We start from the raw sequence: 22,431 nt of genomic DNA, 5'->3' as shown, positions 1-22,431 counted from the left end.
CATTTGCTTTTTGGTCCTAATTTAAGTTTAGTGTTATACATATGGTTGGCAGTGTGGTTAAGGTTAGGTTTAAAATCACATTTTAAAAATATACATTTTAGAAATAGGGATGGTTTTTTTTTACTTAGTGGCTGTGGTAACTAGTGACGACCATGTTGTGGTTTTGAATGAGGAAGAAGCGGGAGAGGTTAGAGGTTATCGTTTAATGAGTTATTTTTTATTTGAAGTACTACATTGAGTTACTTTGGACTTCTTTGCTATTTAAGAAATATACATGGCATTGTCGAATGTGATAGTAGTGATTGAAATCCTAGTCGCTACAGCCACATAACCAGGATTGTTAGCTAGCTAGTTTAGCTAACCACAAGCTAGCTAATTTCAAGGGACGGAGAACGGTAACTTGATAGCTAGCTGGTTAGCAGTGTTGTTTAGCTAACTAGCAACGATTTACTTTCCCCGGTCGAATGACGTTGGGTGGCTTTATGTGCTTTTTCCTGCGCTGGCAGGCGGGTTGGAAGCAACCATAGCGATACACATTTTCGCGGGCGGGAGGTTTTAAACTTCTCTAAACATGTTCAATAAATTTTATGAATTAATTGGAACGGGTTTCGCTAATCTCCGCAATGGAGTACCAGCTCCCGACCAACAAGATAATGATACACACGGGGTACAACAAGGTGGTCGGATAAGGACAAAAAGACCCATCGACTGGTAAGTTAAGGTTATTCTAATGTTAGCTAGCTAACTTAGCTGTCATCTATTTGTTGTGTAGTAATCTAACTTGTCTTATTAGTTAGTAAACTAACGTTAGTAATCTAATAAACTAACGTTACCTAGCTAATTTAGCTTAGTGTACCTGCTCGTGGTGGCACTGGATGACCTAACTAGATGCTATGTTTAGCTAATTGTCAACTATGTGTGAGTTGTAGCTAAACTTGCGGACCTGTCTATTTGAGATGGTGGTGAGATTTCGACCAGCCAGTTAGCTACTACTACTAGCTAGCTAACGTTACAGAAGTATGGCACACTGTCTGACACAGTTGGGTTGAGCAACCAAAGTGCGTACTCAGCAAGACCCCCCGCCCGCCCTGTCAGTGATTCTCTGGCACATGTTCATGTTGGATATGGTTTCCCCCCCTGTTTTTATAGTTTGGAGGATGGTGACCAAGATGACCAGGCACTGGCAGTGAAGAGATTTCGGATGGGTAAGCTAACAGTAATCTTGGCTGTGCATTTTTGCAAAAGTATTTGGACACCCTTTCAAATGAGTGGATTAGGCTATTTCAGCCACACCCATTGCTGACAGGTGTATAAAATAGAGCACACTGACATGCACTCTCCATAGACAAACATTTACAGTAGAATGGTCTTACTGAAAAGCTCAGTGACTTTCAGCATGGCACCATCTTTTTTATTTATACCTTTATTTAACTAGGCAAGCCAGTTAAGAACAAATTCATATTTTCAATGACGGCCTAGGAACAGTGGGTTAACTGCCTGTTCAGGGGCAGAACGACAGATTTGTACCATGTCAGCTCGGGGATATGAACTTGCAACCTTTCGGTTAATAGTCCAATGCGCTAACCGCTAGGCTACCCTGCTGCCCCATCTTAGCATGTCACCTTTCCAACAAGTCCGTTTGTCAAATTTCTGCCCTGCTAGAGCTGTCCCGGGAAACTGTAAGTGCCGTTATTGTGAAGTGGAAATGTCTAGGAGCAACAACGGCTTAGCCGTGAAGTGCTAGGCCACACAAGCTCACAGATCGGGAGTGCTGAAGCGCGTGGCGCATAAAAATTGTATGTACTCGGTTGCAACACAAGTTATCAAGTTCCAAACTGCCTCTGGGAGCAATGTCCGCACAAGATCTGTTCGCCGGGAGCTTCATGAAATTGGTTTCCATAGCAGAGCAGCTGTACACAAGCCTAAGATCACCATGCACAATGCCAAGTGTCGCTGGCGTGGTGTAAAGCTTGCCGCTATTGGACTATGGAGCGGTGGAAACACGTTCTCTGGAGTGATGAATCATGCTTCACCATCTGGCATTCCGACGGACGAATCTGGGTTTGGTGGCTGCCAGGAGGGCGCTACCTGTCCCAATGCATAGGGCCAACTGTAAAGTTTGGTGGAGGAGGAATAATGGTCTTGGGTTGTTTTTCATGGTTCGAGTTAGACCCCTTAGTTTCAGTGAAGGGAAATCGTAACACTACAGCATAGACGATTCTGTTCTCACATCTTTGTGGCAACAGTTTGGGATGCCCTTTCCTCGTGCACAAAGCGAACTTGAACTTGACTGGTCTGCACAGAGCCATGACCTCAGCCCCATTGAACACCTTTGGGATGAATTGGAACACCGACTGCGAGCCAGGCCAACTCGCCCAACATTCCCGGTGTCACAAATGCTCTTGTGGTTGGATGGAAGCAAGTCCCTCTAACATCTAGTGGAAAGCCTTCCCAGAAGAGTGGAAGCTGTTATAGCAGTAGAGGGGGGGACCAACTCTATATTAATGCCCATGATTTTGGAATGGGATACTTTTGGTCATGTAGTGTATACAGTCCATGGTTCCCTATCTGAACTGATATGATGTGTTTGTGCATATGACGACAGGGGTCTTCATTGACACAGTGAAGACTGCAGCTGAAGGGGTGAAGAGCCATAGCTCCAACGTGGCATCCTGGGTACGGAATAGTGTGACTCCTACCTTGAGGAACATACTGCCCACTTCCCCAGACCCCCCTCCAGAAGAACACTTTCATGAAGAGCCAGCAAAAGAGCTTCAACCTGAACCCTCAACTTCTGCACCTCGTCCCTCATCTGTCTGGGAAGAGACTGAGGTATTGGATCTCTTTATGATGTTTCAGGGCTCTTAATTCACAAAGTATTAGTGCTAATCTTGGATAAGTTTTTTTAGTTTTAAATCATAATGAATAGGGGGGGGGGCTTGATTATAGATCAGCACTTTTGAGACCGTTTTTGAATATGAGCCCAGATCTAGTAGTAGATTCATACGTATTCATTACTCCACTTTATTACAGGCCAGCGCTCTGTTACATTCATATTGAACAATGATGCCATTTGTTTTTATGGTATTGTTTTCAGGTCCTTGAGGTGAGGTACTCTGATCCCCTGGATGGGATGTGTGTCGCTCCCTTGACAACTCTGGAATGGAGAAACTCTAAATCAGGCAAGACTCTTTTCTAAGAATGTCTATGAAACCATTCCTGCTGCCGGCTGGAAATGTCAGTAATGTTGAAATGGAACAGTTGTTTAATAGACACACTTTCTCTCCTCCTCCGTTCACGGCAGAGTCCTTTAGAATTGAGAAGACGATGATAGGATCGAAGGTTTGCAGACGGCAAGTGTGCATGGCTCTCACGCATCGTGATGCGCCCAAAACGAATGGGCACTCTATCAGTCTGCCTCATTCCTCCAGCAGTACCCCTAAGCCATGTCCCTCTACCCGTCTGGGCAGGAGCCACCTCAGAACACCTGCATCAACAAGGTATGTTCATATTGTCAATAGATCTAGGCCTGCCTTTCTCACTGGGTAAAAAATGCATTCTGCTATTAATCAAGCATTGAAAACCTTGAAAAGGCTTGATTTTTGAACAGGGCCCTTTGCAGGGTTGTTAAAGAGCTTGAATTTCAAAGTGCTTGAAAGTGTTTTATTTCCTGTGCTTGATATGGTTCTATTCACAATAATATGAGTAACATGTTCGGTGCAGTAATTGAATTCTCTCTGTAGCCAGTTGACCTCAGCAGGATGCAGCTCTTTCACCAGCATGTATGAGAAGTCCTTCCCCATCCGCGTTGTGCAGAGTCCTTCACACGGCAGCCCTTCCAACCGCCTCCTCAGAGCCAGGGCTCGCTGCACCGCGCAAGAGGTGAGATACCAGCGACCAGAATATTTATGGCTCCCACTTGCTGAACTTTTGCTATTGGTGCTGTTTTCAAATAACGCTGTTATGTTAGAGTTATTTGAAAACAGCCCAACAGCTAAAAGGATCCAGGCATTCTCCAGGTATATTCAGGACTACGTGATAGAAGCATGGTGTAACTGAACTTCCCTCCGGGGAAAAATACTTATTCTATTGTGTCTATCCGTGTGTGTGTTTGTCTCGACTAACATAAGTCCATATAGATACAGTAGAATAAGTATTTTTTCCCCTGGGGGAAGTTCAGTTACGACCTGCTCATATCACGTAGTCCTGAATATACCTGGAGAATGTTGCCTCTACCTCATATCCAAGCTTTATTTATAATATAGAGTGATGGGTCCTCTCTGTGTTGCTCCAGTCTGTCTGTGAGGAGGAGAAGATTGTGTACAGACAGCTGCTGGCTATGGTCTCAGGTGGCCAGTCCTTGTCGTTCCACAACGGCAGCCCCCTTGGCTTTCCGCGCTCACACAGAGACTTGTGAGTACAACAAGCACACCGCTAATGCTACAGTCCTCTCGCTCTCCTCAAGTCCCCGAGGATGACTGACAGTTCAGTCGTGCTCAAGGACCTGTACTCTCACGTTGATGCAACCACACACGTTTTCATCAGGAAATCTACCCTTTTCTACTTCTCCACGGGGTTTAATTGTCCTACGTCTTGGCCATTTGGTGTGCTGGTGCTCCTTTCTTATAATCTCTCTCGCTCTCTCTCTCAGCACCAGCTTTCTGAGCACCAGCAGGCATCTGCTCCAGTGTTCGTCCCCTACGGGGGCAGGAGATGCCTCCGAGGGCCCCAGTGAACCCCCAAGCCCCCGTCCAGAGTTCAGCCAGGGCTACAGCAACGTCCCCAGCCCAGGGAAGGGCTCCTCCAGTGGGGCAGGGAACCACACCTGGGCCCCCGACTCAGACCTCAGCCCCAGGGGACCAGAGACACTACAGTCTGCCCCCTCTCCAGCTACCCTACAAGACACCTCTTCTCAGGACACACAATCATCAGGTGAAACGTCTTAGCCCGTTTCCACTTCATCAGAGTTGATGTAGTAGTTTATTGACCCCAAGGAGGGACATTGATTTATCGCCACCAGCAGTATACAGCTGTATACAGAGACCGGACATGATATGATAACGCCGCAGTGCCATCTTTAGTTTTATGTGTTGTGTTTCTATAAAAGCCTGTTTTTCTCTCTTGTACTAATTTGGACCATGGCTTGTTCTGCAGCGCATGATGGGGACTCCGTAATCATTGTGAGAGAGCAGAAGGGCAAAAAGCCATGCAGTTCAAGGTATGTGTTTTGAATCGTTTATGTTGGTGTGCGTTATTTACTTTGTGTTTCCCATCTAGCCTGGTTACTCTCTGTCTGTCTCTCCAGTGTGCCATGCTTCCAAGCTGAACTCTGGATCAAGGAATTGTAAGTCCCCTAATTTGTCACCATTCCTTGATAAATTCATACGGCGTATCTTGCTGTGCGCCTGTGCATACTGAATACAATTGAAATCCTCCTCTAGCTCATTCTAGAAGTCCTCAAGTCGGATGTGTGTGTCTGTGTTTTCCAGGACTAGCATGTATGACTCTCGTGCCCGGGAGAGACGGAGGCAGATCGAGGAGCAGGAGGCCCTAGCTGCTCAGCTGCTGAGACAGGTAGTTAGCATCCCCTTCTCTGCCCTCAATGGTATTGATGTCAGCCCTCATGTCTATACCGAGTCCCACATTTACCACCGATGAGGCCAATGGGAAAATATAGGAAGTTTCCCCCTTTATGCTTCGTTCAACCTGTAGGTTATTAACTATATGAAATGAGGATGCTCTTTTACATGGGGAGGACCGCACTGAAATCAGCATTCAACTCAACTTGTCCTGCTAAGCCTGTACTCAATAGAAAATGATTTGGTGGTCTGTCTAACCCTCCTGTCCTGTGGTCTGGTCCAGCGTCTGTCAGATGACAGCCAGCTGGGCAACAGGTCCGTGGAGCTGCATGTCAGAGTCCCTCTGGAGAAGGAGGTTCCTCTGGCTCCTCTCATCGAGGGACCCAAACCCGCCGAGGAGTTCCCTGAGCTCACCGAGGTACCATTCATCGTTTGTTTTTACCTCTGTATGTTGTGCCTATTTCTGCACTTTGCCAGCTCATTACCAATAAAAATGCATTGTGATAATTGTACTAAGTGTGTTTTTAAATAAGTGAAATGGATTTGCTCACTGTGTGCGTCAGGAATGTACATAGCGTGCAGCCTTTAGCTGAGCCGGCATGTTTGCGTGTCTGTGGCCAGGATATGGAGGGGGAGGTGTGCCGGGCGCTGAGGGGAGGCAGCCAGGACGAGATGCTGAGTGAAGGATTCAGACTCACCATCACACGCAAAGACCTCCAGACACTCAGCCACCTCAACTGGCTCAACGACGAGGTGAGAGCACGTCACACGCTGCTTCTGTTTGTATCGTCGTCTCATACCACTGTTTTTGGAGACGGCTGGTAATTTCTTCTCTCTGTGTGTCTGTGCCTACACAGAAAAGAGAATAACTAATACAGAAGGGGTTTATCTGTGGCTCTATGCTGTTTTCTCTGCTTGACCCCCCCCCCGCTTCCTCTTTCCAAGGTGATCAACTTCTACATGAACCTGCTAGTGGAGCGCGGGAAGGATCCCGGCCTGCCGACGGTCCACACCTTCAACACCTTCTTCTTCCCCAAGCTCCGCGGCGCAGGCTACTCTGCCGTACGCCGCTGGACCAAAAAGATGGACATCTTCTCAGTGGACGTCATACTGGTGCCCGTCCACCTCGGGGTGCACTGGTGCCTCTCTGTGAGTTAACATACAATATATTGTACTTTGCTGCTGCCCGTCTACCTGGGGGGGGGGGTAGTACAGTGGCCTGGCCTGGTTATGCATCCACCATAGTTGCTGGGAAAGGACTATGTGAAAATGGAAAAAAAATCGGGGCCACCACAGTACGGTTTAGATTGATTCCCACATTAGAACCACACTAGACAGAATTTGTCGTGTGATGTTTATATTGACTGTTTTTTTAATATTAAAAAAAATATATATAATAATTCTCTCAGGTGGTGGATCTCCGTAAGAAGACTGTCACGTACTTTGATTCAATGGGAGGGAACAACGACGAAGCCTGCAGGATATTGCTGCAATACCTGCAGCAGGAAAGCAAGGACAAGAAGGGCAAAGACCTGGATACGTCAGAATGGACTCTGCAAAGCAAGAAACGCAATGTACGTGTTCCACTATATCTAAGCCGAGACCTCTCTCAACTCAACATGCTTTGACACTTCACTGATAGATTGTTGCCGTCTTTTGAAAAATGGATCTCAAGCCATTTCTCCCAACAGGAGATTCCTCAGCAGATGAACGGAAGTGACTGTGGAATGTTCACCTGCAAATATGCTGAGTACATCACCAAAGACAAGCCAATCACATTTACACAAGTAAGTACTTCAAGCTGCCACTGTGTCTGTTGGGGGGAAAGGCCAGTGTTTAATACCATCTTGAGGTGTTTTGAAAAAGTTTGATTTGATAAAATGTTGAATTTGGCCTTTACTACTGTAGCCCATAACGCAGTGAATAACACATTCATAAATGGCAAAAAGGACAGTCAAAGAAATGTATGCGGTGTCAGTGTCTGTCCTCTGTCCTTTTTTTTGACACACATTTAACGCCTTATTTTTGTAGGCACAAAACTACCTCCATACTTCCGTTCATTTGTTTGGGTTAGCTTCAGACGAGTCCCGTGACACCTGTGGGGGTCATAGAGCAAAACGGAGAACACCATCGTGTTCGTGAGAGTCAACTTTCAATGGATGGTTCATATTCGTTTTGTAGGCCTAACCGTTCGGACGTTAAGGATTTTTTTTTGTGAGAAGACTGATTTTCCGGGATGTTTCATGGTCTGACAAACACCGATGCGATGGATTGAGATGCAGCCCATGCAGATAAAGGGATATCTTTAGATTAAACTGTTGGATTTGGATGGATTTTATTATTATATTACTTGGATTGACATATGGGTGTGTCAATAGACTCTAAAACAGCCCTGTTCTATATTTGGAACACTGGCTGCATTTAGAATGCGCTCCATATGTTGCCCAAGCAATTGAATTGATCAGTATTTCTCCCTGGTTATACGGACAGACTTGCGTTTTGAAATGCAGGGATCAATCATGTAGCGCGAGGTAGAGCGATGCTGGGAAATTTCACCAGAGCAGACTGGCCTAAACCTTTTTTGACCTGGCACTTGTAAGAGACCGCTGTTTATTTGCTCAAATGTGATGCCCGGTCACTATAAGAGATTGGCACATGTTTGGCGACTCTGCTTTTAATGGAAGTGTAATGGTAAGCATGAGCATTCCTGCCCCCCCCCCCCCCCCCCCTCCCATTTCTCGCTGTAGTATGAGAACTACAAAATAACAATGTGCCTGTTGCATTACCCATCCTCTGGCTGTAGTCCAATGTGGAGTAGTACTGAAGCACGACATTGCATAACAGCAGTTTGCTAGCTACATTACTTCAACTGCATTGCTTGACCAATATTTTCAATCTCTAACGTTACCACAATGAAGAACAATGGCAAGTCTGACTTCTATGTTTTTTTTTATGAAGGGAAGGCAAGCTTACGATTTTTTTTGTTTTTACATTTGCAGAAACGTGAAATGCTTTAGCTAGATTCTTTTAAATCTGCTTGTTTGCTCAGGAGTCCCTAAAACACGAATTACAATTCATACAAATGTCAAACGCCCATATATCGGGGGGGTGCATTGGGATTGAGCCTATGAGTAACTAACTCAGTATTTAACTCTGTATTTCCCTTCCCTCCAATTGACAGAAACACATGCCCTACTTCAGGAGACGCATGGTCTGGGAGATATTGAATCGGAAACTATTGTGATGAAATTGGGAAGAGATTTCTGAACAGGTCAAGAGCGAGGAAGTGTCTGAAATGACGACGGTGCCCATGACGCTGTGGCTGTTCCATTGCAGGAGGATACAGTTCTTGCAACCACAACCTCCTGTGTATTAGCAAGCAAAGGTCTCTCTTTCAATTGGGGGGTTGTTCTCATTTTACAAATGATACTCTGAAATGTTCCCGTCAGAGCATCCCGTCTAGTGAAGTTGGGCCAACCAGTGCAACTGCTTGTATTTTTGTCACTGTCGATATTTTTGTAAACTACTCAGAAGTATAGTTCGACGAGAGCTTGGTGATTGTGATGACTGTTAACACCTTTTATTTTTCTAGTCTATGGTCAACACCCCTTACCTGGTTCAATAAACTGGTTAAATGAGAGAACAGAGTTCGAGATGAAGTGACATTCTTTGCTTTGTATCCTTTTAGCTAAATGGAAAATATATGCAACTGACCTCCGAGTATAATTTGTAAAAGGGTGGCCTAGATATGGCAGTGGTGTGTTTCCATACATTGCTATTGTGTGGTACTTGAGGTGACACAAGTATCCTCATTGGTTAATTTGGACCCCATCAACAGATAAGCAGCCGTGATGCTTCCTTGACCAAGAGACCTGTTATTCCAAGACTAAATTGTGTAACCTGAAATGTAAAGTCTATTTTGTTTTAATAAGCAACGCAACAAACAAACAACTTTAGTGCATTTTTCTCTGGATATTTTCAACGTGTGTGTATATACTGACGAGTATACAGTTTCTTGGATAATGTATTTAATATACATTTTGTACCTTTTTATTATATGTTTTGTATCTAGAACAAAGTCTTTTTAGAAATAAATTCCTCAAGTATTGTGTGTGTGCATCTGTTTGGAGAGGTGTACTCTACATGACATACACACTTGGTAATAATAAAAGGCACATGGACAAAGTGTCAAAAAAAAAATGGATTCCTTTTAATTAAAAAAAATGACCTAGTTCAAAAATAACATCAACCCCCCCCCCCCCCCCCCCCCCCCAAAAAAAATGTATTTTGAAAAGCTGTTAGTCTAGAAAGGGGGATTTTTATTTATTTAAAGGCTGTGTTTAAAACACTGCCATAGACCTGCTAGTGTGGCACATCGGGGCAAATGAATGATTGACAAAAGTGAAAAAGATTGGACATGATTGCTTTATAATGGACTTGATAAAGCCAGGGGATAGTAGATGTTAAGGCTGTGAGCCAATGACTATGGAATGTGTTCCTTTTTAACCTGACATGACGTTGGTGACTTATTGCTGGACGGAGCTTCAGCTAATATTTCCTCCCTCTAGTTGGCATTGTACAATGAAAGACAAAGCAGTAGAGCCCACTCCTACGCAACCTTTAAAATCCTAAATTAGCAGCAAGATGTTTCAAGTGGACTTCATGTAAATGATTGTCTGAACTACAGCAAAGGGCATTCCGACATCTCAAACTAATGCTGAATATTTTTGATTTAAACTCACATCTGGAATGATTATGTCCTCAAAATTAAATGAGTGTAACAAACATTAAATTGTGGTTTCCTAAGACTGATACTACGTGGGTGTAAATATTACAAGGAAATAATTCCTGTTTTATCAAACACTTTGCAGACAGTGCATAAATGTTTCCAGATAGCAATTTAGTGTGTAGCACCCTTTTTAAATCCTCTCGATGAAATCTACAAGGCATTTCTGATAATATTCTTCCTACCACAAATTAATTCATGAGACAATTCATAAAGCTTATTACTAGTGTCAACAAACCTTTTCATGTACAGTCACAAATCAAGGAAAAAGAAAGAACTACAGATGTATTCTAAACCAAGCATTGATCACTTAGAAATGTCTACCGGCTGATGTCTTTGGTAACAAACAAAAAAATCAACAACCAATATTTTGGTTGACCAACAATAAGGACTGCGTATCTGGATGGACAAGGTAGTCAAGTATCCCATTTTTAGGAGATGGTGTGAGGCCTTTAGCAAGATAGCTGAGTGATTTTTCTCCAACCTCGTGAGCCATGCTGGACATGGTAACACTTTATTTGGATAGGTCACCTGTCGATGCTCTTTCTACAGATGGTCATAGTATGCTATCACCGATTTTAAGGTTAGGGTTAGTAGATAGCCTGTAGAGCATATACAGAAATTCCCTTTCTATGCAGCGATCTCACTGTCATTTCGATGAACAGCGAGGCGTGTAATCTTACAACTAAACGTTTTGGATGAACTCAAATGAAAGCCACCAATAGCAGAATGCTATGTTTCAAAAGTCACTATTGACAGACAAACAGCCCATTGTCACCTGAAAAAGTTCTGAAATTCATCTATAGCGTAAGTATTGCATTATTGTGGATGTGTGTGTGTGTGTTTTTTTAATTGCATAGATCACTGGCCTTTTTAAGAAACAAAACAGTCTGATTGGATGTTTGACCTGGGATTTAGGCCTGGTTTGTGAACGTTTGACGGAAGAGTGAAGCTATGGAGACAGTACCCGCTGTGACTGTGCGGGGCAGCCTGGAGAACCATAGAAGTTAAGAGTTTAGAAAACGTCTCCGAATCTTGCACACGAACACTCAGCTGACTTTACATTGCTCTTGTTGGGTAGGAGGTATTGTTACTTTTCACACCGCATTCCCTAACCACTGATTTAGTGACTACTCTACCACAGGACACATTTCTGAAATCATTTCTAAGAGGCATTACACTTAGAGCTCGATTCAGTCAGCGAAGCTGAAATAGTTACGGATTGCGCAATAGACATGTAATGGTCATTTCCAATTGAGCCAACATATGCAGCGTTTACCGTGAATGCGGTCACATTGCCTTTAAATTTCAATTGGGATTGAATCGAGCTCATAATTATCTTCGAGTGATGAGTAGTTGAGCACACCTCTTTAAAACGGTGAACGTGCCAAAACTGATGACACAGACTGATGACACAGACTGATTTGAAATCTCTCAAACATTTAGAGCATTTTTCCATGTGATTGAAAATTAAAACAGAGATTGAGAACAAGAAAAATCAAAAAGGACTAATGACAGACATTATTCCAAAATCTTTCAAAAACAAATCTACTGGTCCATAGAAACATGTAACCACTCACTGCACACTACCAAAAAATTAAATGTATCAATCTGAAAAGTATTACATCGAATAAAAAAGATCACAAACTTTCTTTAAATAAAAAAAAAACAGTCACTCGGAATCAAAACAAAACCGAATAAACAAAAACAGAGGCATCTATAAACAGACAGAGAGAAAGTAGCGTTGGATCTCGAATTTACTTGTTTAAACTACGAGCGCAACACTCAATAATGTGAACTCCTAACAACAACTTTGGGTCTGTTTTAAAGGGTAGCAGCTTAACCCACTAAAACCAAATGTAAAGACTTATTTATGTTGTTGGTTGGCATTGGAGAAATATAAGATTAAATTCCCCAAATATAACCAGCAACTAAATGTATTTCATGTCAAATTTAATCATGCATATATATTGGCCAGAATCAGGAAATAATCAATTCAATGTTTGATTGTCTTAAGCTTTATTTCTAAATATATATTTAGATTCTGAGAATTATTGTGAGAATTTCAACTAGGGACCCAAGTGCTAAAAACGGTATCTGAGTTGATAGTACCAGATATGACACCGTCTATGATCTAAGTAACTTAAGCAGTTGGTTCAGCCTTCTCTCGTCAAAAAATTTACCAGTAAAAACACTGTGAAGTGAACAAAAACAACAATGGCATTGTGAAATGAACAAAAAAAATCTTTGATTAGTGACTTTTTGAATCTATACCAAAACAATACAGGTAAAAAGCTTACAAATAACAGATGATGAAATGAAAAACGAAATCAGCATATTTTACACAAAAAAAGTACAGCTGATCGACAACACATGTTGTTGTAACTTTTATGATCCTGATTTCATTCTGACTCCCCAGAATATTTAGGAAAATAATTTGTTAATATGTGCACAAAAAAAAATCCTGTGTGTGGTTTCTCTTTCTTCGACTGTAGAGTTCATGTTCTGTTCGTTTTCACAGTATCCATATCGTCTGTATTCAAGAGTTTACCATAACCTCTGATTTTGAAATATCCTTTTGTCCATAGTGTGACTGTCTGGTGCTTCTGTCCAGAGTCACTATGCGCTGAGCTGTACAGGACCGCAGGTGGCCCAGGAAATATACTCTAGTATATCCCACCTGTCCCTCCTCTTCACTTTCTAAGCTGATAGGAGTAACCTGTGTGTTCTGTGGGAGTCTCCAGGGAAACCTGTTGCTGGATGGCACTTTCCTGTTAACATATTGAAGAAGAATTCATCAATCAATCGACCAATCGTCAGTAAAGAGACCAGTTGTTTCATACCACATTATAGTTTTAAATGTGTAAATGCAACACATTTTCCCCACGGGAACAATAAAGTCAGTAAAGTAAATTGTAGTAGGACGTTTCTTACCTCGACTGAAACAGTGGTCTGAGGCACTTGGGTGTACTGGGGGATGTAGGTCCCTTGCATAGGTGTGTTTGCAGGCATATACTAAAATAGAGAGGAGGAAACTATTAGAACGTAATCATCAGGGGCACAACTTTCACTGGGTACGGGGGGGGGGGACATGTCTATGTGATACAAAATGAGGCAATGTTGTGCTTTAGGACCATGTGGACGCCTCCAAGCGGCCGGGTAGGCTGTTTGGAGTGTTTAAAAAACGGGATAAAAAAATATATAGAGAAAAAATTGATTATGCCCCCCCCCACTTCTTAAACCAAAGTTGCGCCCCTGGTAATCATTCTAGAATTTTATTCACATTCGTCTCTTTTCTGAGTAAAACTGTTTTCATTGAGGGATAGAAAGTGGCGTTATGGATGGCACTGACAACACAATGTCTTTGTCCAAAGTATCTACTGTAGGTCTAGACAGTAGTGTTCCGTTGGGACTGACCGTTCCACTGCTGCCCATAGAGAGGTGGCTGAGCTGCTGTGTGAGAGGCCCCATCATAGGGGTTGGCTGGATGGACATGGTATGGTCCATGCCTGGCGTCAGGACTTGGCCCTACGGACACACACACACACAGAGTTAACATTCACATACACAAACAAAAATGCACGTATGCACATACACACACAATTGTTTGTCACGCAGCTCAAACATCGAGTGCAAACATCACACAGAGCGTCGGTATGTTTATGTCTAACAGGTGTTTCTCTCAGACACACAAAGTGAGAGACAGGCAGATCACACTGATTCACTAATAGGCAGTAACAGACCCACAGTAGCAGTGGGTAAAACTCACTGAGGGCTGCATGAGGTACGACTGATGATGATGATGCATCCAGGACTGTGGACTGTGGATCTGCAGCGGAGAAGAGAGACAGACACACAACATAAGATGTGTTTTCAGCAAATGTTCAGAATGAAGCAATAAGGGCCGAAGGCCTGTGGTATATGGCCAATATACCACGGCTAAGGGCTGTTCTTAAGCTCAACGCGGAGTGCCTGGACACAGCCATTAGCCGTGGCATTATTGGCCATGCACCACAAACCCCCGAAGGGCCTTATTGCTGTTAGAAACTGGTTACCAATGTAATTAGGGTTAGGGTTAGGGTTAGGGTTAGGGTTAAAAACAAGCATTTTGTCATACCCGTGGCATACAGTCGGTGGTCAGCCAATCAGCATTCAGGGCTCGAACCCGCCCAGTTTATAACAATAAATAAATCCTCTGTACACAGTAATATATCCACAGAAATACAACAGACGGACCTGGTAGCTATTAACAGGAGAGTGCATGTAGGGGACGAGGGATGTCTGAGCGATCATTCTGTTAGGGGCCATACTGTAGGGAGAGGAGTAGAACCTGCAGGCACACAGAGAGAGAGAGAGAAGAAGAAGAAACCCATCAGTATCCAACACACACAGTCATCCCTGCTGTACATATGTCCAGGATCATCTCATTGAGGTTTTAACACCTTTGATCAAACCGACAGCGTCGCGGGGCAAAATGGTACGCGGCATCATCTGGCTCTGTGCGCGACAAAAGTTCGACATTCGCCTTCTGCTACCATTTCCGTCAAGCCGCCTACCCCTACAGTTTGACGCGTATGCTGGATTAAATCCAACGTACGGTCACCACACGGCACGCACCGCCACTGTCTCCGCAACGCTGCATGGCAAAGCGCAGCGTTCCGTTGGAACGGTGTACCAAAATGCAATGACTGCCGTCGGTGTGGTGGAGGCGTTGGTGGAGTATTCGCTCACCCGTTCTGTAAGGCTGTGGTGGGGTCATAGGTCAGTGTCATTCCTCCCTGTGGTCAAACACATTCAGATACAATGCAGTAAGCACACATACAGTAATACATGCGTTTGAATGAGAAATATCTAACCAGAAAGAAATTGGGACAAAGAAATCCCGCTTGAGCTTTAAAGTAACTGTCTCACTTTGAAAAGTTCATGTTCTGTTACCTCATACCCAAATTATGTTGTTGATTCATCCGATACTCGTATTTGTGGCCAAAGCATAAATTGGGGAGAGAACTTGTATCTCAAACCGACCATTTAAAAAATGCTTGCTATTTCCTTGTAGAAGATGAAGCAACACAGTTACTTTAATGTCACTGTACTTAAAAACAGTTGAAAGTACCTGAATAGCCTTGGTGAAATGGCAACAAGAAAGACTACAGGGAAGACGGCAGACTGTTTACTGTCTGAATGAGAACTCACCGTTTCCCCATCTGTTGTCCAGGGACGGCCATTCTGCGGGTACTTTCCCTGGCTCTGTCTCTTCTTCTGTCCTCCGTCTGCAAACTTACACAACAGGGGTTCCAAGGGCACTGGGAGGAGAGGAGAAGAAGAGGGTTGAGTGACTGTGGAGCACTGAAGGGGTATAATCTGTGCGTTTATACTGTATATTATACATTATGAACTGGGTGGTTCGAGCCCTGAACGCTGATTGGCTGGCAGCTGTGGTATATCAGACCGTATACCACAGGTATGACAAAACAGTTATTTTTACTGCTCTAATTACGTTGGTAAACAATTTATAATAGCAGTAAGGCTCCTCTGGAGTTTGTGATATATGGCCAATATACCACGGCTAAGGTCTGTGTCCAGGCACTCGGCATCGCGTCGTGCTTAAGAACAGCCCTTAGCCGTGGTATATTGGCCATTATTGCTTAATTAAAATATGACAGTGAACCAAGATACTGTGGAAGATCTAGCCTTTCTGTTGCTCCTGACCCTTTCAACCAAGGCATCATACAGAATAAACTTTGTTCTCAAAAGAAATTGAAAACATGATGAGATAAAGATGACTCACCGGGTACTCCAGGTGGAGTCTTGATATATTTGCCATTGAAATGTTGAATGATAGTCTCACATTTCTCTGTTGACTCCATCCTGCAAATAAAACTTGATTTACAGGATGCTGTACTATCCCCAGTAACCAGCAGAGGGCTCAGCAAACAGGTGAGTTTACCAGGGGCACGTCTAGCAGGACACAATGTTTTGGAACGCTCAGAGAGAAATAGGCTATGTAGAACAAACATGCCTCTCTAACATACAGAATCACATCACCTCTATTCATGGCATTTCTATCTGCAATGTTCAACAACATTTGGCAACTGAATGTGACCCTGGCAAGCTAGCCATGCCTTGACAAAGCCAAGATATATATGATCATAACATTGCATTTGTCAATAAATGTTTAAGTGTGGAGGTATACATGATACAGTACGCAGGAATCTATTTTTGCATCTCCTACATAGCTGTGACCTAAGACTTTATTTTCAGAGGTGTCAAAGTTGGTTACCTGGCAAAGCCCACTCCTCTGCTGGTGCCGTTGGCGTCTCTGAGGATGCGTGTAGAGATGACCTGACTGAAGGGCTTCAGTATATTCTCCAGCTCCTGCTCATCCATGGACACAGGCAGGTTGGAGATGTACAGGTTAGTGGGGTCCTGCTCCTGTTGCTGTAGAGGGAGGGAGGGAGGGAGTGAGGGAGTGAGGGAGGGAGTGGAGGGAGGGAGGGAGGGAGGGAGGGAGGGAGGGAGGGAGGGAGGGAGGGAGGGAGGGAGGGGAGGGAGGGAGGGAGAAAAATACAGGGTTACATTTGCTCGTCCATAGACACAGGCAGGTTGGAGAAGTACAGGTTAGTGGGGTCCTGCTCCCGTTGCTGGATCACAGACAGGGAGAAGAGAGAGAGGGGCCTTTAACAACATACACACTTGCCTTTCTAAGCCTGACGACGTTTTGAGGAGGCTGTGGAGTGGAAAGAAGGGCACTGGAGATGTAGAGGAAAACTATTCTAGGGAGAATGTTCTTGTAATGTTACCTGTAACATTGCCTTAATGTTTGAGTGTCCGGTTTTCCGTAAGGTAGGGGAACATTTTGTATCTATGTTAGCAAAATCCTTCTGGGAATCTTTTTTTAGCATGGTTTGGTGTTAGAGTTAGGAAAACAGTCTCTTAATGTCAAACAGAACATACACAAATCAAATGTTATTTGTCACATGTGCCGAATATAACAGGTGTCGACTTTAGCGTGAAATGAGCCCTTTCCCAACAATGAAGAGTTAAAAATATATATATTTTATATGGAAATAGTAACACAATAAAATAACAATAACAAGACTATATACAAGGAGTAGTGGTACCGAGTCTATGTGCAGGGGTATGGGGTACTTGAGATAATTGAGGTAATGTGTACATGTAGGTAGGGGTAACTAGGCAATCAGGATAGATAATATACAGAGTAGCAGATATATATATACAGTATGTGAAAGGTGTGAAAGTGTGTCTATGTGTGTGTGGCATCAATATGCATGTGTGTGTGTTTGTTTTGTGTGTGTGAGTGTATGTAGCCTATGTGTGTGTTGGAGTGTCATTGTAGTATGTCTGAGTGTGTGAGTACAGTCCAGTGAGTGTGCATAGAGCCGGTGCAAGAGGGCCAGTTCAGATAAACAGGGGGTCAATGCAAATAGTCAGGGTAGCCATTTGATTAACTGTTCAGTAGTCTTATGGCTTGGCGGTAGAACCTGCTCAGGAGCCTTTTGGTCCCAGACTTGGCGCTCCGGTACCACTTGCCGTGTGGTAGCATAGAGGACAGTCTGTGACCAGGGTGGCTGGAGTGGTTAACACTTTTTAGGGCCTTCTTCTGACACCGCCTGGTATAGAGGTCCTAGATGGCAGGTAGATCGGCCCCAGGGATGTACTGGGCTGTACTCATTACCCTCTGTAGCGCCTTATGGTCGGATGCCAAGCAGTCGCCATACCAAGCGGTGATGCAGCAAGTCAAGAAGCTCTCAATGGTGCAGCTGTAGAACTTTTTGAGGATCTTAGGGCCCATGCAAAATCTTTTCAGCTTCCTGGGGGGAAGAGGTGTTGTTGTGCCCTCTTCACGACTGTGTTGGTGTGATTGGACCATGATAGGTCCTTAGTGATGTGAACACCGAGGAACTGGAAGCTCTCAACCCACTCCACTACAGCTCTGTCGATGTGAATGGGGACGTACTCTGCCTTCCATTTCCTGTAGTCCATGATCAGCTCATTTGTCTTTCTGACATTGAGGTAGAGGTTGTTGTCCTGGCACCACACCGCCAGGTCTCTGACCCACTCCCTATAGGCTGTCTCATCATCGTCAGTGATCGGGCTTACCACCGTCGTGTCATCTGGAAACTTAATGATGGTGTTGGAGTCGTGCAAGCCCATACAGTCATTGGTGAACAGGAGGGGACTAAGCACGCACCCCTGAGGGGCCCCCATGTTGAGGGTCAGCATAGCGAATGTGTTGTTGCCTAAACTCACCACCATGGGGCAGCCCGTCAGGAATTCCAGGATCCAGTTGCAGAGGTAGGTGTTCAGTCCCAGGGTCATTAGCTTAGTGATGATATTGGAGGGCACTATGTTGTTGAACGCTGAGCTGTAGTCAATGAACAGCATTCCAGGCCGGAAAGGGCAGTGTGGAGTGCAATAGCGATTGCATCATTTGTGGATCTGTTGGGGCGGTATGTGAATTGTAGTGGGTCCAGGGTGTCCTGGAGGATGGTGTTGATGTGAGCCATGACCAGCCTTTAAAAGCATTTTATGGCTACAGATGTGAGTGCTACGGGGCGATAATCATTTAGAGAGGTTACCTGGGCGTTCTTTGGCACAGGGACTATGGTGGTCTGCCTGAAACGTTACAGACTGGGTCAGGGAGAGGTTGAAAATGTCAGTGTAGACACTTGCCAGCTGGTCAGCGGATGCTCTGAGTACGCTTCCTGATAATCCATCTGGCCTTGCGGCCTTGTGAATGTTGTTTAAAGGTCTTCCTCTCCCGAGCTTTCACTGGCCTCCAGCACACACACACTTACACACACACACACACTGCAGACTTTGGACTGATCAGAATTATAGGTAGGCTAATTAACTTGTGAAGCTTATTATGTGAGCTTCATCAGAAGCACTTAAATTAACTGGTATACGACTACTATTTATTGATTTTATCTCAGACCTTTGTAGCCTACTGGACTCAGAGAGCTACTCTCTCAAGTTGTCTTGTTGGGGCGAGTGACTCTTTGAATTTACAATGGCCGTTATATCTATTTCTTGTGCTCTATGCTATTTGCCTCATGACTCCTGCGTGCTTTGTTGACTATGAACGTGCTTGTTTACCCAACTGTGGGACAGACTATGTTTGTTCCCACACTAGGGACTCTGACTCTCTATTGGTTCGACAGACTCTCGGCCTCCCATCCTATCCTAACCACCTCTCGCCGGCTTTGTATTCATGTTATCTGATGACATTGCTGTACAATATAATCTTGTTGCCATCTGATGCACATTCAAATGTCATCAAAAATGATCACTGCAGAGCTCGCCCCTCTGCCGTGCCCTGATTTTATTACTGCTGATGATATCTGGAAATGTGCATGTACACCCTGGGCCATCTACTGTTGCTATCCCCAATCTGACTTGTGTTCTGATATCTGTTCCACAGATTTCTGCTCTCGTAAAAGTCTGGGTTTTCTGCACGTTAACACTAGAAACTTATTGCCTAAAATGTATCAATTGAAGGTGTGGGTTCACAGCTCCAATCCAGATGTGTTGGTCATTACTGAGACGTGGTTATGAGTGTTTTGAACACTGATGTTAACCTTTCTGGTTATAACCTTTTTTGGCAAGACAGATCTTCCAAAGGGGGTGGAGTAGCAATCTTTACCAAGGAACACCTTCAGTGCTCGGTTGTCTCCACCAAGTCTGTCCCCAAACAACTTGATCTGCTGGTTTTAAGCATTACACTTTCAAATAGCTTCTTGTTGACTGTTGCTGGGTGTCATTGTCCACCATCAACACCGGCCTGTGCTCTACCTTCCCTAAACTCTCCCCTGGCCCCTTACACTATGTCTGAATTTGTCCTAAACTGGAACCTCCTTAAATCATATGACCAAGCCCTAAAACAATGGGACTCCCTAAATCTTTCCCAGATTATTACCAATCCCACAAGGTATGACTCCAAACACCCAGAAAAGCCTACTCTCCTTGATGTTATCCTCACAAATAGTCCTGATAGGTATCAGTGTTTTCTGTAATGACTTTAGTGATCACTGTTTTACAGCCTGTGTTCGTAATGGCTGCTCACTGAAACGACCTGTCCTGATTTGTCATACACGCTTGCTAAAAAACTTCCTTCATGACCTGGCCCCTGTAAAATGGTATAGAATCAGCATGATCCCCCCTGTCAAACACGCTTAGACCTTATTTTTTGACATTTTCAGTGGTATTGTTGACAAAAAAAGAAAATTTGAATTAAATTTGGTTCAGCCCCTGGTTCGACCGTGATCTGACAGAGATACTCCACCTCAAGAATTCCATTTGGAGAAAGGCTCGGCACACACATACTCAGGCTGACTGGCTGTCGTTCAGGAAAATGAGAAATACGTGCACTCAGACTATCTGGAAGGCCTTAGTTAGTTACTTTAAGGAGCAGTTCTCTCTCAGTGGGTCTAACCCCAAGAAGTTCTGGAAAACGGTTAAAGACCTGGAGAATAAACCCTCCTCCTCGCAGCTGCCCATGTCCCTTAATGTTGATGATGTGGTTGTTACTGACAAGAAGCTCTTTAATCACAACTTCATTAAGTCAGGATTCCTGTTTGACTCAACCATGCCTCATTGCCCGTCCAACATTTCCTCATCTTCCACCCCTTCTAATGCGATTAGCCCCGATTCTCTACAAAGTTTCTCCCTGCAGGAAGTCATTGAGTCTGAGACGTTAAAGGAGCGCCTTAGACTTCCAAAAAACATCTGGCTCAATTGGTTTCGCCACTTTGTTTTTTAAGGTTGCAGCCTCTATCATCGCCAAGCCTATCTCTGACCTTTTTAACCTGTCTCTCCTCTCTAGGGAGGTCCCTTTGCTTGGAAGGCAGCCACGTGTGTCCTTTATTTAGAGAGGGAGATCAAGCTGATCTTAACTGTGTTGAAAAACTAGTAAATAATCAACTGACTCACTTTCTTGATGTCTATAGTATTCTCTCTGGTATGCAATCTGGTTTCCGCTCAGGTTATGGATGTGTCACTGCGACCTTAAAGGTCCTAAATGACGTCACAATTGCCCTTGATTCTAAACAATGTTATGCTGAGTATTGGTGTCTCTGAGGGGTCTTTGGCCTGGTTTGCGAACTACCTCTCTCAAATAGTGCAGTATATAAAGTCAGAACATCTGCTGTCTCAGCCACTGCCTGTCACCAAGGGAGTACCCCAAGGCTCGAACATAGGCCCCACGCTCTTCTCAATTTACATCAACAACATAGCTCAGGCAGTAGGAATCTCTCTCATCCATTTATATGCAGATGATACAGTCTTATACTCAGCTGGCCCCTCCCCGGATTTTGTGTTAAATGCTCTACAACAAAGCTTTCTTAGTGTCCAACAAGCTTTCTCTGCCTTTAACCCTGTTCTGAACACCTCCAAAACAAAGGTCATGTGGTTTGGTAAGAATAAAGCCCTCTCCCCACCGGTGTGATTCCTATCTCTGAGGGTTTAGAGCTTGAGGTAGTCACCTCATACAAGTACTTGGGAGTATGGCTAGACGGTACACTGTCCTCTCAGCACACATCAAAGCTGCAGGATAAGGTTAAATCTAGACTTGGTTTCCTCTATCGTAATCACTCCTTTTTCACCCAGCTGACAAACTACCCTGATTCAGATGACCATCCTACCCATGCTAGATTACGGAGATGTAATTTATAGATCGGCAGGTAAAGGTGCTCTTCAGTAGCTAGATGTTCTTTACCATTCGGCCATCAGATTTGCCACCAATGCTCCTTATAGGACACATCACTGCACTCTATACTTCTCTGTAAACTGGTCTCTGTATACCTGTCGCAAGACCCACCACTGGTTGATGCTTATTTATAAAATCCTCTTATGCTTCACTCCCCCCTATCTGAGATACCTACTGCAGCCCCCATCCTCCACATACAACACCATTCTGCCAGTCACATTCTGTTAAAGGTCCCCCAAAGCACACACATCCCTGAGTCGCTCCTCTTTTCAGTTTGCTGCAACTAGCGACTGGAACGAGCTGCAAAAAACACTCAAACTGGACAGTTTTATCTCCAT

The 22,431-nt window shown here is 44.1% G+C and overlaps 2 protein-coding genes across 2 annotated transcripts in view; one reads left to right on the top strand and one right to left on the bottom strand.

Moving 5' to 3' along the window:
* Positions 1-127: 127 nt before the first annotated feature.
* Positions 128-9,690, top strand: LOC109869001 (sentrin-specific protease 1). The gene is made up of 17 exons (XM_020458807.2): positions 128-711; positions 1,150-1,205; positions 2,606-2,832; positions 3,098-3,182; positions 3,305-3,500; positions 3,744-3,882; positions 4,295-4,413; positions 4,652-4,932; positions 5,155-5,218; positions 5,306-5,344; positions 5,490-5,574; positions 5,863-5,997; positions 6,201-6,332; positions 6,525-6,728; positions 6,989-7,153; positions 7,271-7,366; positions 8,761-9,690. The coding sequence occupies exons 1-17, from the start codon at positions 572-574 to the stop codon at positions 8,821-8,823; spliced, it is 2,226 nt and encodes a 741-aa protein (XP_020314396.1). The 5' UTR covers positions 128-571; the 3' UTR covers positions 8,824-9,690.
* A 296-nt stretch (positions 9,691-9,986) lies between these two features.
* LOC109869000 (RNA-binding motif, single-stranded-interacting protein 2) overlaps positions 9,987-22,431 on the bottom strand; it is a 33,236-nt gene continuing 20,791 nt past the window's right edge. Inside the window, exons 5-13 of the mRNA XM_020458806.2 lie at positions 16,646-16,803; positions 16,154-16,233; positions 15,559-15,668; positions 15,097-15,143; positions 14,602-14,695; positions 14,135-14,194; positions 13,783-13,893; positions 13,300-13,380; positions 9,987-13,136 (exon numbers count right to left, since the gene is read on the bottom strand). Coding sequence (XP_020314395.2) covers positions 13,059-13,136; positions 13,300-13,380; positions 13,783-13,893; positions 14,135-14,194; positions 14,602-14,695; positions 15,097-15,143; positions 15,559-15,668; positions 16,154-16,233; positions 16,646-16,803 — 819 coding nt within the window. The 3' untranslated portion in view covers positions 9,987-13,058. The remainder of the gene's footprint in view (positions 13,137-13,299; positions 13,381-13,782; positions 13,894-14,134; positions 14,195-14,601; positions 14,696-15,096; positions 15,144-15,558; positions 15,669-16,153; positions 16,234-16,645; positions 16,804-22,431) is intronic.

The sequence above is a fragment of the Oncorhynchus kisutch genome, linkage group LG24 (assembly GCF_002021735.2).
Source record: "Oncorhynchus kisutch isolate 150728-3 linkage group LG24, Okis_V2, whole genome shotgun sequence".
Lineage (NCBI taxonomy): Eukaryota > Metazoa > Chordata > Actinopteri > Salmoniformes > Salmonidae > Oncorhynchus > Oncorhynchus kisutch.
The sequence above is the reverse complement of the archived record's forward strand: the minus strand, read 5'-3'. Positions and strand labels throughout refer to the sequence as shown.